The following is a 22,183-nucleotide window of genomic DNA, read 5'->3' as shown; positions in this document are numbered from 1 at the left end:
TTGTTTTCAACTCTTATAATCAGGCTACTAATAAGTATTCACAAGCTTATGGTTTTTTTGGGAGAAGAATAACTACAATTATTCTAAAAGAATAGAGTATCCATGAAAATAAACTAAGGGTATTAGAATAATTAAATTATGAAAATGGTCATTCAAATGTAATTTTATTGAATGTTTGCTCTAAAAGACAGAATAAGATAGAAACTAAGCCTTTTGAAATTAGTTCCTAAATGGTCGATTGGTTTTGACAGCGTATTTGTGCTTGGTGGTGTGCTCTAACCAACGTAGTTATCCATTAGTATAGTCTTTGGGCAAAAAAACTAAAAAAAAAAAAAGATATTTGATTAGTTCTTAAATCAAATATTGGTTCTAACTTTTTTGCACGAGTTTTCAAGTTGGTTCGTACAATCACAGATATAAAAAAAAATATACCACTAACTTTCACTAACAAAATAAAGAAGTGGTCATATATGATCAATATTACCTAATTATTTTTTAGGTAGCCAGATATGGGTAAAGTCATTTGGCCGGAATGACAAAAATACCCTTCACGTAGCCCACTAATTAACATGCTGTGCCGCGAACGACAAAAGGAAGTTTTAGATTCTTTGGCGATACCAGGCTACTGTAAATGGGATGCAAGCAACATGAAACAAATTCAAGAAAGTTTCCATTTTTATTTTGGACCAAAAATATATGGGTAAGTCATTTGTGATTTTGAGAGAATAAAATTTCTCAAATAACAAATTCTTTTAACAATGGAATGGTTTGAACACAAGATCTTGATATTAGATTAAGAATAAATAAACTAAATTTAAGCTAATAAAAAAAAGACTATAATTAAGATACGTGGCTGATTTCTGTGAGGGAAAATTCAATCCCCTATATCATGGTACTAAAAAGTAAAAGAAATAAAATACCATTGCCAACCTGAGTAAAATCTTAAAATCAAATATTGTTTCTAACTTGGTTTCGTCACCTCTTTTTGTAAATAACAATAACAAAAAGAAACGGAATCAAAAGACGTACGAAACGAACCGGAAAAAGAAGCACGGCGGGCCGATCCATAGAGAGCTGAGAGCAGAGGACTAGGTTATATAACCAGCGGCAGTCGGCCGTCGGCGCCGTTCGTATAACGCCGCCGTTCTTCGAAGTTCAAACCCACTAAAACCCTAACTCTCTGAAGATTCGAGGTATCTACTTCTGTGCTGCGAGATGAATAACTTGAAGCTATACTCGGACCTCTCTCTGAAAATCGAATTACAAACGGATGAAGAATTCATACAGTTTTCCGCCTTCGACATTGAGAGGAGTCGTATTTTCTTTCTCTCCTCCGCCAATTTCATATACACTGCTCAGCTCGCTTCGTTCCAGGTGAGCTCTTACCCTCTCGTTTTGCAATTTCATCTTCTTTTCGTTTGAAATGATAACCCATCGAGTTATGGAAGAAATATTTGGGTTGTTAGGAGTCAAGTGATATACTCTGCTGTGTGCGCTTATTATTTTCGTTTTTTTTTTCTGTTTAAATGTGCCAGATTGAAAGAGTGAAGAGCGCAGCCGTGTTCCCTGAAGAAGTTCATCATGTTGATGTGGAAACAGGGGACTATGTTACGTCCTTCGATTATTTGATGGAGAAAGAAGCTCTGATAGTGGGAACTCGCAATGGAGTTCTTTTGCTGGTTTCCATGGATGGCCATGGGAGTGAAGTTGTTGGCAGGGTGGAGGGTGGTGTGAAACGCATCTCACCTAGTCCAGATGGTGACTTGTTATGCGTAATTTCTGGGCTTGGGCAGATTTTAGTAATGACTCATGATTGGGATTTGATGTATGAGACCACACTCGAGGATATTCCTGAAGGTGTGTTGACGTACGTAAGGACTTCTTACATACTTTGACTGCAGGGGGTGTTTTATGTTATATTTTGTCTCTCTCAATATGTGTATAGCCAACTTCAAAATACTTACTATCTCTATCTCCAAAGGGCGTTGACGAACTATATTTAAATGTGAATTATAGAAGAGAAATTCAATTACTTGATGATATTTGTTGGCTGCAAGGTTCTAATTGCTGTTCTCTGGTTCTTATAGCCATCCATTGTTAAATTAGAAAAAGTATCATAATTCTAATATTTTGTTAAAATAATGATTAGACCATGTCTTCAGGTGAACCGAACTTTTCAGAGCAAAATGATTTTGATAGTTCCATTTCTTGGCGAGGTGATGGGAGGTACTTTGTAACACTGTGTGATGTAGAAAATTCAAATACTGCGCTCAAGAGGCTCAAGATCTGGGAGCGAGATGCAGGCTCCTTGCATGCTTCATCTGAATCAAAAAACTTTGTGGGTGGAGCTCTGGACTGGATGCCCAGTGGAGCGAAAATTGCTGCTGTTTATGATAGGAAAAGTGAAACTGAATGTCCTACTGTAGTATTTTACGAAAGGAATGGATTAGAAAGAAGTTCTTTTTGTATTAATGAGCAAATTGGTACAAAAGTTGAACTTTTAAAGTGGAATTGCAGTTCAGATCTTCTTGCAGCTATTGTCAGATGTGAAAACTATGATTCTGTAAAGATCTGGTTTTTCAGCAATAATCATTGGTACTTAAAGCATGAAATTCGGTACTCAAAGCAGGATGTGGTTAGGTTTGTATGGGATCCAACAAGGCCTCTTCGGTTATTTTGTTGGACTCTTCATGGACGAATTACAATGTATAACTTCATATGGATTTCAGCTGTTGTGGAGAACTCTACAGCATTGGTTATTGATGATGGAAAGATACTTGTGACTCCCCTTTCTATATCTCTCATGCCACCTCCTCTGTATTTATTCAGCTTGAAATTTTCGAGTGCTGTCCGTGATGTGGCCTTTTACTCTAAGAATTCTAAGAACTGTTTGGCTGCTTTTTTATCAGATGGCCTTTTATGCACTGTAGAGCTTCCTGCGGCTGATGTCTGGGAAGAACTAGAAGGAAAGGAGTTTTATGTTGAAGCTTCAATTTCTGATTCAACATTTGGCTCCTTTCAGCATCTTGTCTGGTTGGACTTGCATAAACTTCTTGTTGTTTCTCATAATGGATTTGAGGACTATAATTATATTTCTCAAGGATCCCCCAATGATGAGCCTCTTGGATTTTGTTTATTAGAAATTGATCTTGAATGTTCTAAGAATCATGTTCTAGGATTACCCACATGTTCTGGTTGGCATGCAAGGATTTCTGATCGAAAATTTATTGAAGGACCAGTTATCTGTGTTGCTCCAAATCCTGCTGAGAATTGTACTGCGTTTGTCCAGCTTAGTGGTGGGGAAGTTCTGAAGTATACATCTAGGTCAGGCTTTTCTGGTGAATTTTTCAAACAGGAGGATAAGAGTTTTTCATCATCTTGTCCCTGGATGAGTGTGGCTTTGGTGGATAATAATGGGTTATTAAAGCCCTTTCTTTTTGGACTCGATGATATTGGGAGGATTCATTTGAATCGGCTGGTAGTCTGCAACAATTGCAGTGGTTTCTCTTTTTACTCAAAATTGGGGGACCAAATAACTACACATTTGATTTTAGCTACTAAACAGGATATGCTTTTTATTCTTGACATTTTGGATGTATTGCATGAAAAAATAGAAGAGAAATACAACTTTCTCCAAGCTAGTCGCCCGGGCAGAGAAGAAGAAAATAGAAACTTTATCTATATATGGGAAAGAAGTGCCAAAATTGTTGGTGTTATGCACGGTGATGCTGCTGCTGTGATATTACAAACAACTCGAGGAAATCTAGAGTGCATATATCCAAGAAAGTTGGTGCTAGCATCTATCATTAATGGATTGATCCAAGGGCGCTTCAGAGATGCACTTCTCATGGTGAGGCGTCATAGGATAGATTTTAATGTCATTGTTGATTTCTGTGGTCTACAAGCATTTATCCAGTCTGCCCCAGAATTTGTGAAGCAAGTTAATAATTTTAACTACATCACTGAATTTGTTTGTGCCATAAAGAATGAAAATGTAACAGAGACACTGTATAAAAACTTCATATCCCATTCATGTACGGATAGCTGTAAAGTTGGAACATTGAGCAAATCTAAAGATTCTCATGTAAAGAATAAGGTTTCTTCAGTCCTGTTGGCCATAAGGAGGGCTGTTGAGGAGCATATGACTGAAAGTTCAGCAAGGGAGCTATGCATTTTGACTACCCTTGCACGTAGTGATCCACCAGCACTTGAAGAAGCTTTGGAAAGGATAAAAGTTATTCGTGAAATTGAACTGTTAAATTCTGATGACTCAAGGAGAACATCTTATCCTTCTGCAGAGGAAGCTCTGAAACATCTCTTGTGGTTGGCTGATCCCAAGGCTGTTTTTGAGACGGCTTTAGGCCTTTATGATTTAAAACTTGCTGCTATTGTGGCAATACACTCACAGCGGGATCCAAAAGAATTTATCCCTTACCTCCAGGAACTAGAAAATATGCCATTACTCTTAATGTGCTATAACATTGACCTAAGGTTGTCAAGATTTGAGAAAGCTCTAAAACATATTGTTTCAGCTGGAGAGGCTCATTTTTCTGATTGTATGAACCTCATGAAGAAAAACCCTCAGTTATTCCCTCTGGGACTTCAATTGATCACAGATAAATCTAAGAGGAGAATAGTCCTTGAGGCATGGGGTGATTATCTTAGCGACGAGAAAAGTTTTGAGGATGCTGCGGAAACTTATCTCTGCTGTTCCAATTTGGAAAAGGCTTTGAAGTCATATCGTGCTAGTGCTAACTGGAGTCAGGTGTTTATAGTTGCTGGGTTGCTTAAAATGAGAGAAGATGAAATATTACAATTGGCTCATGAACTCTGTGAAGAGCTTCAAGCTCTTGGTAAACCAGGAGAAGCTGCTAAAATTGCCCTGGAGTATTGTGGGGATATTAACCGTGGGGTGGCTTTGTTAATTAACGCCAGGGACTGGGAAGAGGCTTTGAGAGTCGCTTTTATGCATCAGAGAGAAGATTTAGTTTCAGAACTGAAGAATGCATCTGCAGAATGTGCAAGCATGCTTATTGGTGAATATGAGGAAGGGTTGGAGAAAGTAGGGAAGTATTTAACTCGATACTTAGCTGTTCGGCAAAGAAGATTACTTCTTGCTGCTAAAATCAAGTCAGAGGAAAGTTCAATGAATAATCTTGATGATGATACTGCATCAGAAGCTAGCAGTAATTTGAGTGGAATGAGTGCTTACTCAACTGGGTATGTGTTCTAAAATTCTTTATCATACTGCTTCGCTCATGTTCTTTTGATATTAACAAAGTCCCTCTCTAGAAATTAGATTTTCCTGTTTGGCTATACAACTTTTGGATGATAGGAAACGTTAATTGAATATGGAAAATAAGATGTAATTGGATGAGACCTTGATAGATAGAAAACATTTAAACCCTTGATACTTAATTTAGTTCAATGGACTTTGCTTAGTTTCTTTTATGCTTCTCTAAAATAACTATTCCTTATAGAAGTCCTAATCTACCTTGTACAGTTGTACTTGAAAATTGCTGATGTCATTATTTTGATGCTTGCTCATATTGTCATATACTGTTAAATCTTCAGATGAATATGGCCCTTCAGTTTTAATTTTGAATTTGCAAATATGAGTAATTGCTTTAGGCATTGAACTTTATATGGAAATTCCACCGCGCTAGGTGAATCAATTTCTCAACTGTTCAACAGATCAATTTTGATCCTTCTGGTCTTGTAGGTATGGTTTGAATATTTTGATACGGCAAGATTAAAATTTGTGAGTTTCAGATAACTGGCTGATCCAGGACAATTAGCTATCAGACATTTTTGCTTGTTCTTCAATTTTTTTTTTTTTTTGAAAAAGATTCTTTCCTCTTTCTGTATGTTTAATTCTCCTCGTTCAAGCTTTATTTCTTCAAACTCAAAACATATGTATGTACATGAAGATCAAATATCAGTCTGCAATTAGCATATGTGTCATAAGCAAACTTGGAGAAGGTGTTATAACTTCAATTAGTCTAGTCCATCCTTCTATGAATATTGATTTTTAGTACCTTCCTCAATTTATGACAGGAGTAGAAGGAGCTCAGCTGTTTCCATGAGCACAACTGCAGGTAGGAAGTCCAGGGAGGCAAGACGTCAGAAAAGTAGAGGAAAAATCCGTCCAGGAAGGTATTTTTACTGATCATTTCCCTTTCTGACTAATGCATCTTGTCACTCACAAAATGACATGATTATTTTACATTTGTAGTCCTGGCGAGGAGATGGCTCTTGTAGAGCATTTAAAGGGCATGTCTCTGACTGCTGGGGCTAGGTCTGAGCTTAAATCTTTATTGGTTTCACTTATGATGCTGGGGGAGGAAGAAACTACAAAGAAGCTTCAACGGACTGCGGAGAACTTTCAAATTTCACAAATGGCAGCTGTAAACCTAGCAAATGATACTATCTCAAGTGATATAATAAATGAACAGGCAGATACATTGGAAAATTACATACAGTTATTGAAAAGTGAAGTCCAAAAGTTGGAAGTTTTCTCGTGGCGCTCTAATGTATTCCTCTCTTCATGACTGGTGAGTTTTGGTAAATTGACCGAAATATCTTTTCAGGTCTAACTTGTGATTATATGTTTAGATTTATTGATAGCTTGCATGTAGATAGCATTGCATGTTGACAAACAGAAATCTTATGGTCCCCATCACTACTGCTACCATAATCATTGCCATTCCATGGACAGCATACTAGCATACACCTGGATCCAATACTCCAGCTCCCCTTTCACCCTCTTGGTGAGGAAAATTGTAAGATACAAGAATGAGCAATATTTAAAGTATTGGTTCTTGTGAAGGTAGCTTGAGAAACAGCATGTTTTTTATTAGAAAAAAAAAATGATACTGATTTTTCTCTTAGCTCTAGCATAAGAAATATCCAACCTTTTTTGGGGGAAGAAGACCTGAAGATGATGAAAACTAGACCTTCTTAGAAACCTTAGTTTACAAGCTCAGTTTGCCAAACTTTTCAGGCAGGAGTTTATTTTAATGTGCTCAAAGAAGGATATGTAAGAGAATTTCTCCACATCCCTCCGAATTCGAGGCTCTAAAATCCTCCAACTTTGTACATACCTCTCTATCATTCAAGTTTCTTTTAATGGAAGTCCTAACAGATTCCGATGTATAGAAACAATTACTACTCTTGTGGAGTTCCGTAGGCGTTAAACAGAATCCTTCTATCTAGAATTCTAGAATCTGTTATCTAAACTTCTTTGCTTTCTTTTTGGGTTTTTGAGATAGCCTCCCTTCTCAAGTACTGTTTTCATTTTGTGCTTGTCATCCTTCAAATTTATACACAGGCACATGCTTGAAAACTAAGTTAAGACCCCACTCAAGAAAAAAAAAAGAAAGTAGAGATTCTCTGGATATGTATATCTTCATATTGACATCCCTGTAAATGGATTATCCTTGTTTTTCTCTCAACCGGTCCATTTTCTTATAGTGCATGTTGCTCAATAAAATTTTCAATTGTTTTCTAATTTGCTTTACCCTGTCTTCAGTTTAACCATGGGAAGAAACCTGTTTTAAAGCCTCTCTCATCTCAAACTCGGGCAAAAGAGTAGGGTTGGCTGGTTGATTGTGATTTATGAGACTGAAGGAAGATACAATGGTGAGCAGCAGAATGGGATTTGATAGAATTCCAACCAATTTTTGCAGAAATGTTTTACTTTTAGAATCTGTATCAGTAGCTCATGTTCATGAGAGATGATTTTAAGTGATTACTTGATTTGTATTTCGATGATTTATGAAAATTTATTTTCTGAATTTTGTGGTTGAGTTTTAAGGCAGTGAAAGATTCCACTATGCAGAAGATGGTTAGAATCAGAATCAATTTTGATGATGACGTTCCTTAATTGTATTAAATGAAAAGGTTATGAGTGTCTAAAATAGATTAATGATTTTAATTTCTGAAACTAAATAGAATTGTATTATTTTTTCTTTTGGCCAAATGATTCAACTCTAAACAAGTATTTCTGGGGACCTGTCTGCTTCCTATTGGTCTTTTCTTATCTTAAAGGTATTTTATAGACCCTCTTTGGGAGAGTAATGGAATTGTTTGTGTCACCTTAGAGTTTTGAAACAATTTTGAGTTGATTGGGTTCTTAAATTAGGCACTGGAGGCATATAAAGATTTCACAGTTTGGTAGGGTAACTTAAACTGTTATGAATTATGTTTTCGAGAAGTCTCCGTTTTTTATTTATTAATTTTTTTTAGTTCAACCATATGCAAGTGAGAGGATTTGAATTTCTAATGTTTTCGTCATTTGTATACTAAAACTATCTTGATCTTGATGGATTGTATTTTAGAAGTTAACAGACACACGCTCTAAAAACAATAGATGAGAATAAATAATAAATAAAAACAAGAGGTCACCGGTTAGTGAGAGGATTTGAATTTCTAATGTTTTCGTCATTTGTATACTAAAACTATCTTGATCTTGATGGATTGTATTTTAGAAGTTAACAGACACACGCTCTAAAAACAATAGATGAGAATAAATAATAAATAAAAACAAGGGCCCAACCGGGTTCGAACCGGTGACCTCTTGATCTGCAGTCAAATGCTCTACCACTGAGCTATAGACCCTTTGTTGAGACTTTGCTTGATTGTTATATAAATAACTAGTAAATTCATTTGCTGCCTTCGAATTTCATCCCCTTTCCTCTGTAAAAATTGAAACAGTTTTTTTTTTTTTTTTTTTTTTTTTAAATTGAAACAGTTACTGAACTCTAAATTATACTTTTAAAAAAAGAATATAAATTATACCTTTCTGAAGCTTTGATTTTTTCCCCTAAAACCTATGAATCATCGTTTGTTTTCATGTTAATCCAACAATTGCTAGTAAAAAATCAAACCATCAATTTTAAGATGGTAATAGATGTTATCTTATATACTTGAACTATAGTCAAAGGGCCAAGAGCACCCCTCGAGTAAAAGCTTTGATGGCCGGTTGACCAAAATGAGGATTCCAAATTGCTGTATTGTAGTGTCTTTTTTCTTGTTTTTGAAGCAAAAGATACAACATTATATAATAAATGAGAGATGAAATGGTTATAATTTATCAGCTTCGACAAATTGCAAGTGAATTAAGTTGATGCAACTAATACAATCCGAATCCAGTTAAAAGTAATATAAAGTTCACTGAAAAAAAAAAAATCAAATTTATACTTATATTTAGAAAAAATTGTGATATTTTAACAAATATACATAGTGAAATTTCTCTGTTCGAACCATCCAATTGTCTGCAAAACCATGAAACTCCAGGTAGTAATTCAAAATCAGAGTCGTAAACCACCAGAAAAGTGTCATCCCCACACCCAAAGAATTAAATTTAAAAACTCCATTTTACAGAAACTGCTCGTCAGATCTTAATTCACAAGGCAAATTAGTAGTGGGACATGAAATTTGAATAGAATGATAAAATGGAACATGAGAAACTCGAAAATCATGGCAAATTATTCCAACCGATTCTCCTCATAATGATAAAACCAAACTCATATACTCGAACTGGCATTAATCCATATTTACCTGCATATGTATTTCGGCAGTATAACCCCACAGCCATACATAAATATCCAACCATGTTAAAAATTCACGAAAGCCAAAGAACAGTCATCCTTAGAACAACTCTTAGGTAGAAGAAAAGAACTTTAAGGACATGCGAATATAATAAGCATAAAAAAGCAAGTTTGGAGCCCACAATCTATGAACATTTCACGTAATCAAGGCCAGCAGCTAACATGACTCAGGCGGACCGACTTCTGATAACATCGAGCCCCATCTCGGTAGGATCAGTTGCTTGTAACTCCACTTGAATCCCATCCAACTCCCTCTTGAACCTATCCTTTGAGCTTGCATAGATCATCTTGCTTCTCACCTTTGCTGTATCGGGAGACCTTCATAGATCACAGTCATAAACGATGAGTCCAAACGCAATGCGTATAGATTCATAAAATGAGAGAGAACTGATTCGAACAAACATGGAGATGGTAGAGTGAAAAGGTTATTTATATGGTACATTTACCATGCAATGAATATGATCCTGCTCTTTTGGCAATTCTCTTCAGTCACAAAATCGAAGTCGTAGACTGCATATCGGCATTCATCAGCAGGGAGGCTGGCAGCAAAATCATCATAACTTTGAGATGGTTCGCCAAGCTTTTCCACCAAAACCTGCTTCTGTTTTTCCTCAATCTTGAAAACTATAGAACGGTAGGTTCTTTTTGCCTTCAAATCCAGAAACCTAAGCTTGCAATCATCGTGCACAGCCATCCCTGATGCTGCATTTGCCTGTGATAAATTGATTTACAAATATATATTACAACTCAGAGAACTTAATCTCCATGGTATCCATGAATTCAAACCATAGTAGAAGTCCAGGGCAGGTTAGACAAGGATGGAGGAAAGTGGAACCAATTTCCCATTTCTATAACAAGTCGATCTCTTTGCTAGATAGTTCGAGCATTCAGCTCAAATTTGATGAACAGATACTTGGTTGGAGCGTGAAAATTGAGTTGGGGGCTGTGAAGCTTCATTTCTTTAAACTACAAGAAGATCAAATAATTACTCCACCAAACGCTTGTAATAATAACCATTACTGATTCCTTCTTTTTCTTTACTCTTCTTCCTGGGGGAGGAGAGTGTGGGAAGAAAAAGCCCTCGCCATCTAGCTATAGGGAGAGGGAGAGTAATTATACATTTTTTAGCCAAATAAGATCTCCAAAAAGGCAAGAAAGGAAAAAAAGCAAGAATCTCAACCCTCAATTTCATTTCAAGATTCTCCTTGAAACATCCAATAGTTTCTTTCATGTAACAAAATTCACACTGGCACAAAAATAGATAAAAATCAAATGGGCTAACCCCAGCTGGACAAGAGCATTTTGGACACAGCTCACGGAGTATCAATAGTTTTTGTGAAACAAATCGAAAATGGCATTCAAAGCACACACCAACCTAAAATTAAGATTCCAACGATTTCCATCATCCCAAACTTCATGAATTCTGGAGGCTATACTAACAGGGCTATACAGTCTAGGAATTTGAGGAACGAGACGATGGTCTCACTATAGCAGAGATCTTCTCATCATACCCAACTCCAAATAGAAAGCTGGCTAAAGAAAGACATGAAGAGAGACTTACATTTGATTTGACAAAGTTATAACCAAGGAGTAAGGACTTCCTTCCTTGTGTTGGTGTAATTGTCAGAAGTCTAATATTTATTTTTTCAAACAAGATGGAGCTGTATCTGTATGTAACAAATCTTTGCCGGAAACAAATTTTTCATAATAGAATAAGTCTTTATTGAAAGGCATACCTCAAAAGGTTTTTCTCTTAAAAGGTGGTGTAAAGTTCTAGACATATAAGGTCTAAAGTGGTTTTTTGAGGGTTTTCAGATGGAAGGTGTGAAGCTCCGGAGGCCAAGATTTTATTAAATCAATTCTCTATTCTTCATGACCCTTATGAATTTGTGATGAATCATCATACTCTTTCAACGAACACAAATGCATGTGCATAAACCACTGAGATGGAGCAGACAGAATCAAACTACATTAAATGTGCAAAAGGTAAAGCCGTGGACAAATTACAAAAATAATGCAAAGATAGATAAAAGAACGCGACCTATACATAAATCTTCCTTCCACAAAAACCAACCAATGTACTAATATAACCTTAAAAAAACCTATCATTGGAAAACAGAGTACAGTTACAAGGCCCCAGTGAGAACAGCAATAAATGAGTGAGAGTGTAATAAGTTTTTTACTTCATCAATGATGGATAATGCTTTACCCACTCGCTTACATGTGTATGGCACTCACATATTTAAAAAAAAAAAAAAAAAAGGTAACAGAGATCAAGCACTAGGATGCCAACAAGATCAACAATCTAGGGCCAATGAAGTAAAAAACAAGCGGACCACAATGAGCAGCGAGATGAAAAATTATTAACCACCAATCGGTAGAGCGATTTACAAGGATTCCATTTCAAAATAGCCAAAAATCACACGGATCGAATACAAAAACGCGAGGAGGAACAACTAAAATAAAACTAAAGAAACAAAACCTATAAATATTTTTTAAAAAATGCAAGAAAATATGCCAAATATAGAGGTGAGCAAGCGCAGATAATAGGAAGAAATGCTCACCATTTTCCCGAGAAAATTATAGGCGAGAAAGCGAAAGAAAAGGCGAGAAACGTTGAGAAAATTTAGGGCTCCCTCGAGCGAGATGATAGAAGAGAGGCTGTAGAGGAGGATGGATGAAAAACGAGGGCTGCGAAAGTGATTCGACGCTGATATTAAAAGCAAATATTATATAAATAAATAATAATGGTTTTATTAATATTAATATTAATAATAAGTTTGTGGAAGCGATTCACCCTGGGGGAGCTTGCTAATATCACCGTGACGGTTAAGAAGCCGAACATTCTACCAATAATTTGGCTCCACCCAATTTTAGCGGTGGGTATCATTTCGGTCCCACCTCAATGCATGAAAAGCATCCAATTTTCATTTAGAAAAAAGAAAAACAAATAGCCAAATACCTTATAATTTATACGTCTATTTTTTTTAGATAGGATGAAATTCTTTTTCCTAGTACAACAATTTAGGATATGAAAAATCCAACCTCGAACTAGTAAAGGTGTATATGTCAATTACTATTAAACTTGCTCGTAATAAAAATTATTAATTAAGAAAGGGTATCACTTAAGCTACATTTGAGACAAATTCCCTATCCGACATTTTGTATAAACCAGGTAGATATTTAAGATATAGTCGACACACGTCTCATATATGAAAAAAATGGCTTTAGAAATTAGGTTATGGGCTATGAAATTATTTCTTCTGAGAGCATCTTCTAACACCGCTTCTTCAAAGGAAGAAAGCTCGTACATATCTTTGATCCACGTTCAATTTTCACTGATATCTTCAATTTCTTAAAAAAAAAAATCATATTGAGTGCTGTGAGGGAATCAGATTCCAAGATTGGTCGGTGAATATTGAGTTGATTTGCAAGCTTGATTCCTCCTATTCATTTAATTTAGTTTTATCCAAAATATATTTATATTTAACTTGTGGAGTCAAATTTAACCTTACTCAATTGAGTCTTATTTTTTCTAAATTTTTTTATAAATACTAGAAATGTAAACGTAGTTGGATAGTTAAGCAACTCAATCTTTCTTATTTAAATTCCCGCCCTTATATTTGATGTACGTGTATACTTCTCAATTATATAATCAAGTATCAGATGTTTTTTTATGACTGAATGTTAGTATTTTTGTAATTTACTTTCTTATATTTTTATTATAATTCATGTATGATTTTATTGATGGATTATATTCTATATTGATATATTGGTCAAAGCAAACGTATATCTCCGAGAGGTCGTAATCGATCTCCCACCCCCATATATTGCTGTACTCATTAAAAAAATCTATATTGATTTTGACCAATATGAATCTTAAATATGTATAATTTTTTTTATTCAATTTGATGAATTAAGAACTTTTATTTTTATTATTTTTAGTATAACCTATGGGGTGGAAATTCGAACTCTCACCCTCATGTTGGATGAACGTGCTTTAGCCTAAGTTGATAATGCTATATAAATGTAGATAATAAATGCTACAAGGTCAATCAAAAGAAACGGTGCATGTCAATTCCTGGATAAAACACTTTCTACTTTCTTCTCTTTTTCCTGAGAATACTATTCCCTTCTCGTGTGTATAAAAAAAAAAAAAACATTTTCTATTTCCCAAGGGTCTATCCTCAAATTAAGAAAAGAAAAAAAAACATTATTTTTATAATTATTAAATTTTATTTATTCTTGTTCACAGATCCTATTCCTCAAATATCTATTTCTATAACCCTTTCTCTGCAATTATTCCATTCAAGACGCAACCCACAAACCGTTAAACTTGGGACAAAATTGGTATCTTATTTGAATTGAACCCTACGCGCAGAATCATTTATAATTTCATTGAAAACTAGCCCACAAGACGAGGTTGGTGAACCGACAAGTCGTTTTGATGCGTCATATTCATAGTCATACCGAATTCACAACTCAGGACACCAAATTTACTAGAAATGCCCCCCAACCCCCTCTCCAGAGAGAGAAAAAAGTAAATCAATATGAGGGTGTGTAAAATCAAATGGGTATTTTCTGAGTAAAAGTCACAGGAACCAAACATAATCCTTCACTTCTTAGACCTTCTTCCTTCTGTCGAATTCCCTGTAGAAGAATCAAAGTTTCAGGCAAACCCAAGTGTAGAGGTAACTTTTACAACCTTCTCCTCTTGTTGAAAATCTTTTATGGTTTTACCTTGAGGCTTTTATATGAGCAACTCTGCAACTGAAGTAGATTCTGCTCCAAACCCAGAAAAAAAGTTTACATATTTCAAGCTTCAAACCACCATATTTAACAAACAAGAATATTTAAGCAATAAACTTCAAAATTTTATCATATGTTTCTTGTTGAATCCATCAATGTTCATCATCATTCCTGTAGTATAATGATAATCCAAAAAAGAGAAGGAACAACCCAAAATATGGCAACAATGGGAAAGATCATGGCATAAAATGAGAGAATTTGCCAAGAATTGTACCTGGATATGTTCTTGAACGAGCTTGATATAAAGACAGGCTTCTTGAAGAACAGATGCAGTATCAGTCTACGATAAGTAAACAAAAAGTTATACCGTTTTACGAAAGGAAAATTTTGTTGTTCTCTTTTAGAGGAAAAATAAGCTCCATTTTCTAAGCAATAAATATTACCAACCTTGCCGTAAGGGGAAACCAGCTTTTGAAGGGCAGTAATTTTGTCGCTAAGCCTTTGGCTTTTCCTTGCTGGTTCCTGCAACTGCATGCAATAAAAGACAAATGAAAGTGCATAGGATGGTAACAAGGGAAGTGGATTTATTATTTATCTCTCAGATTAGTTTTTTCCCTTTTTTAGAATATCAACGGAGATTCGAACCTACCACTCTTTATAAGAGAAGAGGTAGGAGATGCCTTAGCCATTGAGCTGTTGGCAATCTTTCGAACTAGTTTGAATGATCTAATTTGATTTGTGTCACATTTCAACTCATCATTCAAAATGGATTCAAACGATTGAAGGAAAAGGATTTGGTTTAAGTACTCTGCTATCATGGATTCCTGATGGTTCTTGTTGGTTTAAATAACGCAGGCCCTGTTCCAAGGCATTGACCTTCATTCTCTTGTTATCCCCTGCCACATCACCTGGGGAAGTTCGTAGGCCTTTCTGGGCAAAGAACTCACGTTTCTTTGCATTCTGGGCCAGAAAATCGAAGGAGTATACAATTAATTTTCAGTACAAGTAGTAAATGCTTGGAGAGTTAAAAGTTTTGTAAGCAGACGGGAAGAAATTTAGAGGGAATGAGCTGTTACCGATTCATTCTGCAGAAAAGAAACCTTCTTGGGAAACAATATTGACTGAAATGAAACACTATCAGCCATGGAGATACTTGCACTGCAACCTTCCACCAAAAAAAAAACAGAAAAAATAAATTCATATGATTTAGGATGGTTTAAGAATTTTTTTAATTCAATGTTTAAAAAAATAGTTTTAGTTTTCGTTTTGAAGTGTTCAAAACTGAACTTTCAATGAGGTGGATAATTTATTATTTGTAACAGCAGTGATTAATAGTGCTGTGTGAATAACTAGAATATTGAGGGCAGAATTCCAGGAAACCATTAAAAACACAATTAGTTCCATCGAAAAGTAACCCTTTGTTTAAAGTTTGAATATTGTCACGCAATCAAAATTACTGAGTTACAATAATGCAAATTAATGTGATAAAATCAAGTGAGATTTTGTTATGTCTTTTAGTGCAATCATTTCTAAAGTAGTTGGTAAGGAAAGAAAACATGAAATTAGGATGAATGAAGGAGAATATTTCCCCAAAATTAATAAAATAAAATAAGGACGGAATTGACTACCTGGCTGGTAGCTAATGGGGCGCTGACAAGGAATAGTGAAGCCTCCATCCTTTAGCTGGCCGTCATTGTTGAATAACTTAGACTCTAAACAGAAGGCACTGTAGTAAACCAACAAACTTTTTGAGGAAAATTAAGACAGATATTAAAGGTCCATTCTAACTTCTTTTCTATTCTTCCGTTTTTTCTAATCAAAGTTTTCAACCACAGCTTAGACCAGGATTTCGAGTGGTGTCTCTAGAGATCTATTTGATAATGTTCTTCTTTCTTATTTTTGTTTCCTCTTTTTTAATAAAGAAAAATAGAATTGGATGATCCAACGCCCATGGATTGAAAAATGACAAAACAATATATTTATTTATATTTTGAAACAAATTGGAAATGGGAAAAAAACAAAATAAACTTGATTTTGTTGTCTTCGAAATTTCTATTCAATTTTGAGAATGTTTCTATAAATGCTTTGATTTCTTAATAAAATTGAAAACAAGAATTAAGAAACTAAAATGACCCTAAAAATTTGAAGCCCCTAGACATTCCTTGGGGTGTCTGTTCTAGCTTATTATTATTATATTTAGAGAAACAAATGACGAGGCTATATAATTGTTATGTTCAATAAGATGGTTTTTCTCTTTTGGAGGCTTCACAGTTTCAAGGAGCCTCAGAAAAAAGTTGGACAATTATTTGGGGAGTTCGATTTTTGTATATGCCATGAAAATGGTCAGTGATAAGTAGTAGACGCCTACAAGTGTGAGGTTGATCGGATACATTCCCTTCAAAATAGTTCAAACAGAATAATTCATTCCTTTTCTTTTCGAGATTGTAAACTCTAGAATTGTCTTATCAAGTTCCCTTCAAAAGGGAAAAAAACATATTTTTGATAGAGTAATTCTCCCTCTACTAGTCCATATGACGATTTTCATATCAAACTATGTTCCTCTTCTTCAAGAAACAAATAAAATAAAATAAAAAAAGGAAGAGAGCGAGAGAGAAATGGTTCGCTTGGTTTTGAAAGATAATGAGATTGAACGGGAGATGATACATACTAATTATTAGCCTTCTGCGATGGAACATCCATGTTAAGCAGTCAAATTTCACTGTGCCCTGCTACAAAGAAATTTGTACATGAGAAGTAATACTATAAATTTAATGAGAAAAAGGCTATTTGTTGAAATCATTATGTTAAGATTATATATAAAAATAAATATTTAACATTAGCTATCCGCATAATCTTCTTTTAGGTCTAGTAGTAGTCTAAGATATTAACTATGGAATGAAGTTGTGCAGATGCAGATAAAAGAAAAATGTTTCTCATTGTAAGAAACTGATCAAGAACGCCTCCACCACCCCCCATCAATATCCTTCAACCTCCTGATTCTTGCAAAACGACAAGCTTCTGGAGAAACCCTCTGAAGTTCAGAGTAAAATGGCCAGATACTGCAAATCAAAGAACAAAAATTGTATTTTCCTATGTATTGCAAATAGTTCTTATTATGAGGGAGAGGAGAAGAATAGAATCAACGATTCACTCTTCGACCATTATAGTTTATTGGTCTCCATATTATTTTGTTCTAAAGTCCACAATCTCCAGAGTTTTCTAAAAAACTTGAACAAAAACCAATTGCGGTGAACAGAGAGAATTTAATTACATGCTTCTCACCTCTCAGAAGCACCAAGCAAGAGCTCACTTTCTCAGGTTACCAACTCGGAACATTGTTTGGTAGGCATGGGGCAATGAAGCACCAAGCGAACCTGAAGGAGTTTAATTGTATGAGAATATGCACAAAATGCATATATAGTGAAGAGAGAGAGCGGATTTGGGGCAACTATGGTAACTCACCTCTTATTTCTTTTAGATACTAAATTATTTACGAAAACAAAGGAAGAAAATCAAGTTAAACTAACTTGTTTGACAACCATTTTATTGGTAGTACAAAAAGAAATTCAAATTGTTAATTTAATAATACAAAAATATTAACTTCAATGCATGGTCAGTATATAATGATATTTATTGCACTTTACCAAAAAATTAATAAAAATCAAGGGATTGATGAACTTATAAATGTTTAATAAATATTTGTAGAAACCGAGAAGTTAGAGATAAGAAATCTCGTCAACTATAACTGCATGTTTATAGAAGAAAAGAAACAATATCTGTTGAGTGTGAGGATGATATTTTCCATTCGTAGAGAGTTCTAAGATCACATGCATATTCAATCAATGTATGAACGGCATATCAAACGCCCAGCCACTCAGAGCCTTCTACAGGAGGAGTGGGGCGGCTTTACATATAAATTTTGGCAAAATTTGTTGCAATCTGTTCGGTTTCGCTTTCACCAAATTTGACTTGCTTTGATTTATTTATGCAAGTTGATTTTTTTATTTCATTTATGCAAACAGATAAAAGGCAGAATACATGCATATTATAGCTAGTCAAATATAGATATAAAACTATATAATTTTGGATGCTCTTTTCACAGGTTAGCAGGAATTAGCATACAAAACTATGTAAAATTGAACACAATTCAAACAATTGGGAGAAACTTTATGCTTATAACACAATTATAGAGTTCAACTTGTACATAAAAAAAAAAAGTAATTGGAAAGCACCTAAAAGATAATAATAACTCAGAAAATATGGAATGAAAGATCATGATTATAACCTGAAACTAATAGATGGAAGGTTATTTACGATTGTGCTGTGTTAACACACCATGGATCCGTTTTCCAGGAAAACCATTCCAATTCAGCTATCTCCTAGTCCATTTTTTTTTATTTGTTAGGAAAATACACCTATCATTTAAAAGTATATACACGCCAGAGAAAACACCCCAAATAAAATAATTATCTTTGCTAGTTGTTACCGTTGTATCTGATGGTTCGGTTTCTCCTTCCTTGGAATACTGGCTTATTACCCCCATATTATAGAATATTTCTACATATTCACCTCAATTTCAATGAAACATCAGTGATCAGCCCTGTTTATGTTTTAGTCGCCACTAGACATGGTAGCTTTTAGAGCATGACATATGGAATAACAACAATAGCTGCACATATACAGACAAATTACAAGAAATAAATCTTCGTACAGACTTCGAATCTTTTATATTGCATTCTTTCTATAATAGATTAATTTATGATGCTTGTACGTGAAAGATGTTTACAGAAAACTTAAAATATGTAAGAAACCAGCTGAGATATTAGAATTGTAAATTAACTAATTAAAAAATGGTTTTCAGGAAGGCGTTTTCTATTTGAGATCTGCTATTTAGAATTGTAGTGATACGTCATTTCTCACATTAATAAATAGATCCAATCATCTTTTCCCATCAACACCTATTCAGTAATCTTCTAATTCTAGCTAATTTAGCTAATACGACTTTTCTAGGGATGTTCCGTTCACGAACTAGACTTGTGTAGAGACGTCGAGTCCATGTTTGGTATGTGGGTAGAACTTTGTCAATCTCATTTGCCATATAAATCCAAACTTATAGAACCTACCTTTTACACTAGGTTACCTTCACAAAACATAAATCCAAAAATCAAATATAGGTTGTCCAAATCTAAGTTTCTATAGCCAATTTTTTATACAATCCAAAATACAAATTATTAAAACTCAGACTTACAAAAACTATGAGCCAAAAATCCTGAAAATTTTCAGTATCTGACTCCATCAGATTACAACAAGCTTCTGATTGTCTTTTCTTCAAAGGAAGAAATATTCCATGTATCAGATTCTGAAGCTTAAAAATTAATCAAACAACATTTATAAAATGGAGTTGACTAGATGGAAACTTTTAAAATATCAAATGGGCATGTCTTTTAAGCTTTGTATCCTTCCATAAAGCCGAGCGATTCCTTTTCATATCATCGCAGTCCAAAATTGAGTTCCGTTTTTCTTATCTTTGAAATACTAAAAATGAATGGACTCTTAAACATGAAAACGTAGACTATTTCTGAGGGAACGTAAATACAGATAGATACCTAACAACAACCATCTTCCATGGAAATACTACAGAGAAAGATCAAATTGGGCGACGTGATCGATTGAAAATGCAGAGAGCGATAGTCAAACCTCAGACTCGGAACTTGCCAGAATCTTCCTCTCTTTCGATCGCATAATTTGGAAGGCTGGCTGTGAACACTATCCATTTGAAGAAATGTCTCGCACAGAGCGCCCATTCGCAGTTCGTCCGGCGAGAAAAATAAAAATTAAAAAATCATCGATCTCTGTGTGTAAGCTAACTTTGTTCGAATTTTCGCTCCAATTGTTGTTAAATTAAAAAATGGCGGTTGAACTTGAAACTGAAACAATTTTACTTTCTTAATTGTAATTAAGTTTTAATCTCGCATTTAAAATTCTGCATGGAAAACAATAAATAAATAAATAAAACCCTAATTCAAACCAAACAAATCTAGTAGAATTTATTCCTGGAATTTATGTAGGTGGCCATTATGAGATTTAAACTCATTATCTCTTAATTAACCCTAGTTCCTTTGGACCAATCAGTCACCCATAATGATTACGATAAATAGAGGTTTTTTAAAAGAATAATTTGTGATATATTTAGACGTGTTTGGTGACGTTATTGTTTCTTATTTCTCAAATTTTATTTTATTGAGAAACTTGAACATTGGACAATTATTTATATTTATTGTTTCTCGTTTAAAAAAAAAACATTCTAAAATATATATATAAATTTTGAAAACAATAAAAATAAGTTTTCTCTTGGTTTCTTGTTCTAATTTATAATTTGTTACATAACATGAATGAAAATATTATTTCTATTGGGTTGATGGCTATACAATTATATTTTTTTCTACCACAAATATTATCCAACGAGCCCTTAGACAACTGAATAAATAATATAAAAGTAACAAAAATTCCAACGTCATTATCACTATCATCATTGTTTTTTTAGTACAACATGGGATAGGGTTTCGAACCCACAACCTCTTGATTGAAAATACATGCCACTTACCGTGAGCTATGCTCGAAAAGGAAAGAAGACCAATGTTGCTGATAAAGGAAAATGTTTCAACTGTAGCGTTGATGGACATTGGAAGAAGATCAGGCCAAAGTGCTTGATTGAAAATAATAAAGTCAAATAAGGTAAATACAAATTACTTGTCCTGAAAACTTGTTTGGTGTGGAAAATGACGATTATGTATGGATACCACTAATCATGTTTGTTATTTTTTTTTTTTTTTGCAGGGAGTTGTTTCTTAGAGAGAGTTGGATGTTTGAGAGACGACTCTTAGAGTTGGAATCGGGGAGGTCGTCTCTACAATTGTTGTTGTTAGCATCAAGTTATTGTTTAGCAAAAATAGATACATATTATTAGATGATGTGTATGTAGTTCATGATATAAATATGAACTTAATTTATATCTATTACTTATCGGAACAATGTTTTTGCAATTTTGTTTTATATATCTCCGGACCAGCTTACACGCACATCGACTAATATCACAAGACAACCGCCTGACCCTATGATATTTGGTGCTGGAAAACACATAAAAATTACTAATTCCTAAATAGGTGGTGATTGTGGGATTTGAACAATATTTTTATAATTTAATTAGAACTAATTTATAAATTATCATGAGTAACTTCGTAAATTAAAAGCTAAAAAGTAACTTTATATGAACTATCTCTTACAATTTAGTCATAACTTTTTAATTCACAGTTTAAAGGAACTTAACTCAATTAGTTAATGCACCTATTTTGAACCAAAATATCACGAGTTCCAACTCCTAACTGTATTAAAAAAAATTACATGGGTATTAATGTAAGTTATTTCTCTCTCAATTATTTGATTGTGTAATTTATATAATATTAAAATGTGAGATAATTGATAATTTTTTTAAAATATATTTATCGTTTTGAAGTTCTAAACCTAATTGTTTACTATTTATTTATTTCACTAATTTTTAAAAATCAAAATAACATTTATCTTTTAGAATCCAAATAAATCATGTTAAATTAATTTTAATTTTAATTTTCCGTCGTGAGTACAGTTAAATAAAAAAATGTTGTTGAAATACGAATAAAAAAAAAGAGATTAGTACTCTTAAATAAAAAAGAGTTTTAAAACCATATGGTCATGTTTTCAAATTGGCCTCAAGTAATGTATATAATGTATACGATTATATCGAGTTCGTCAAATATAAAGTTATCAAATAAAAAAGACCTAATTGT

At 34.1% G+C, this 22,183-nt stretch overlaps 3 protein-coding genes and 1 non-coding gene across 13 annotated transcripts; 1 reads left to right on the top strand and 3 right to left on the bottom strand.

Annotated features, from left to right (window-relative positions):
- The first annotated feature begins 950 nt into the window (after positions 1-950).
- On the top strand, positions 951-7,796 carry ABO1 (IKI3 family protein). The gene is made up of 6 exons (XM_022278031.2): positions 951-1,374; positions 1,536-1,857; positions 2,163-5,220; positions 6,058-6,156; positions 6,236-6,554; positions 7,532-7,796. The coding sequence occupies exons 1-5, from the start codon at positions 1,216-1,218 to the stop codon at positions 6,549-6,551; spliced, it is 3,954 nt and encodes a 1,317-aa protein (XP_022133723.1). The 5' UTR covers positions 951-1,215; the 3' UTR covers positions 6,552-6,554; positions 7,532-7,796.
- A 751-nt stretch (positions 7,797-8,547) lies between these two features.
- On the bottom strand, positions 8,548-8,619 carry TRNAC-GCA (transfer RNA cysteine (anticodon GCA)). Its single transcript has one exon. It is a non-coding gene; the product is annotated as a tRNA-Cys (tRNA).
- Positions 8,620-9,532: 913 nt separating this feature from the next.
- Positions 9,533-12,335, bottom strand: LOC111006374 (actin-depolymerizing factor 1). The gene is made up of 3 exons (XM_022278276.2): positions 12,176-12,335; positions 10,058-10,323; positions 9,533-9,929 (listed from the first exon to the last, which is right to left on the bottom strand). The coding sequence occupies exons 1-3, from the start codon at positions 12,176-12,178 to the stop codon at positions 9,779-9,781; spliced, it is 420 nt and encodes a 139-aa protein (XP_022133968.1). The 5' UTR covers positions 12,179-12,335; the 3' UTR covers positions 9,533-9,778.
- A 1,627-nt stretch (positions 12,336-13,962) lies between these two features.
- LOC111006672 (transcription factor bHLH68) lies at positions 13,963-20,215 on the bottom strand. 10 transcript variants are annotated; one of them, XM_088122529.1, is made up of 12 exons: positions 20,058-20,212; positions 18,847-19,029; positions 17,643-17,734; positions 17,250-17,419; positions 17,029-17,086; positions 15,989-16,086; positions 15,437-15,525; positions 15,168-15,320; positions 14,808-14,888; positions 14,635-14,700; positions 14,352-14,393; positions 13,963-14,261 (listed from the first exon to the last, which is right to left on the bottom strand). In XM_088122529.1, the coding sequence occupies exons 5-12, from the start codon at positions 17,058-17,060 to the stop codon at positions 14,178-14,180; spliced, it is 645 nt and encodes a 214-aa protein (XP_087978655.1). In that variant the 5' UTR covers positions 17,061-17,086; positions 17,250-17,419; positions 17,643-17,734; positions 18,847-19,029; positions 20,058-20,212; the 3' UTR covers positions 13,963-14,177. The 10 variants fall into 10 exon arrangements, with proteins under 10 accessions (XP_087978655.1, XP_087978652.1, XP_087978657.1 ...); XM_088122526.1 differs by lacking the exon at positions 18,847-19,029 and having other exon boundaries at positions 20,058-20,215; XM_088122531.1 differs by lacking the exon at positions 17,250-17,419 and having other exon boundaries at positions 17,632-17,734.
- Between the last annotated feature and the right edge of the window lie 1,968 nt (positions 20,216-22,183).

Source organism: Momordica charantia (genome assembly GCF_013281855.1).
Source record: "Momordica charantia cultivar OHB3-1 chromosome 4 unlocalized genomic scaffold, Mcharantia_2.0 BLBB01000004.1, whole genome shotgun sequence".
Taxonomy (NCBI): Eukaryota; Viridiplantae; Streptophyta; class Magnoliopsida; order Cucurbitales; family Cucurbitaceae; genus Momordica; species Momordica charantia.
The sequence above is the reverse complement of the archived record's forward strand: the minus strand, read 5'-3'. Positions and strand labels throughout refer to the sequence as shown.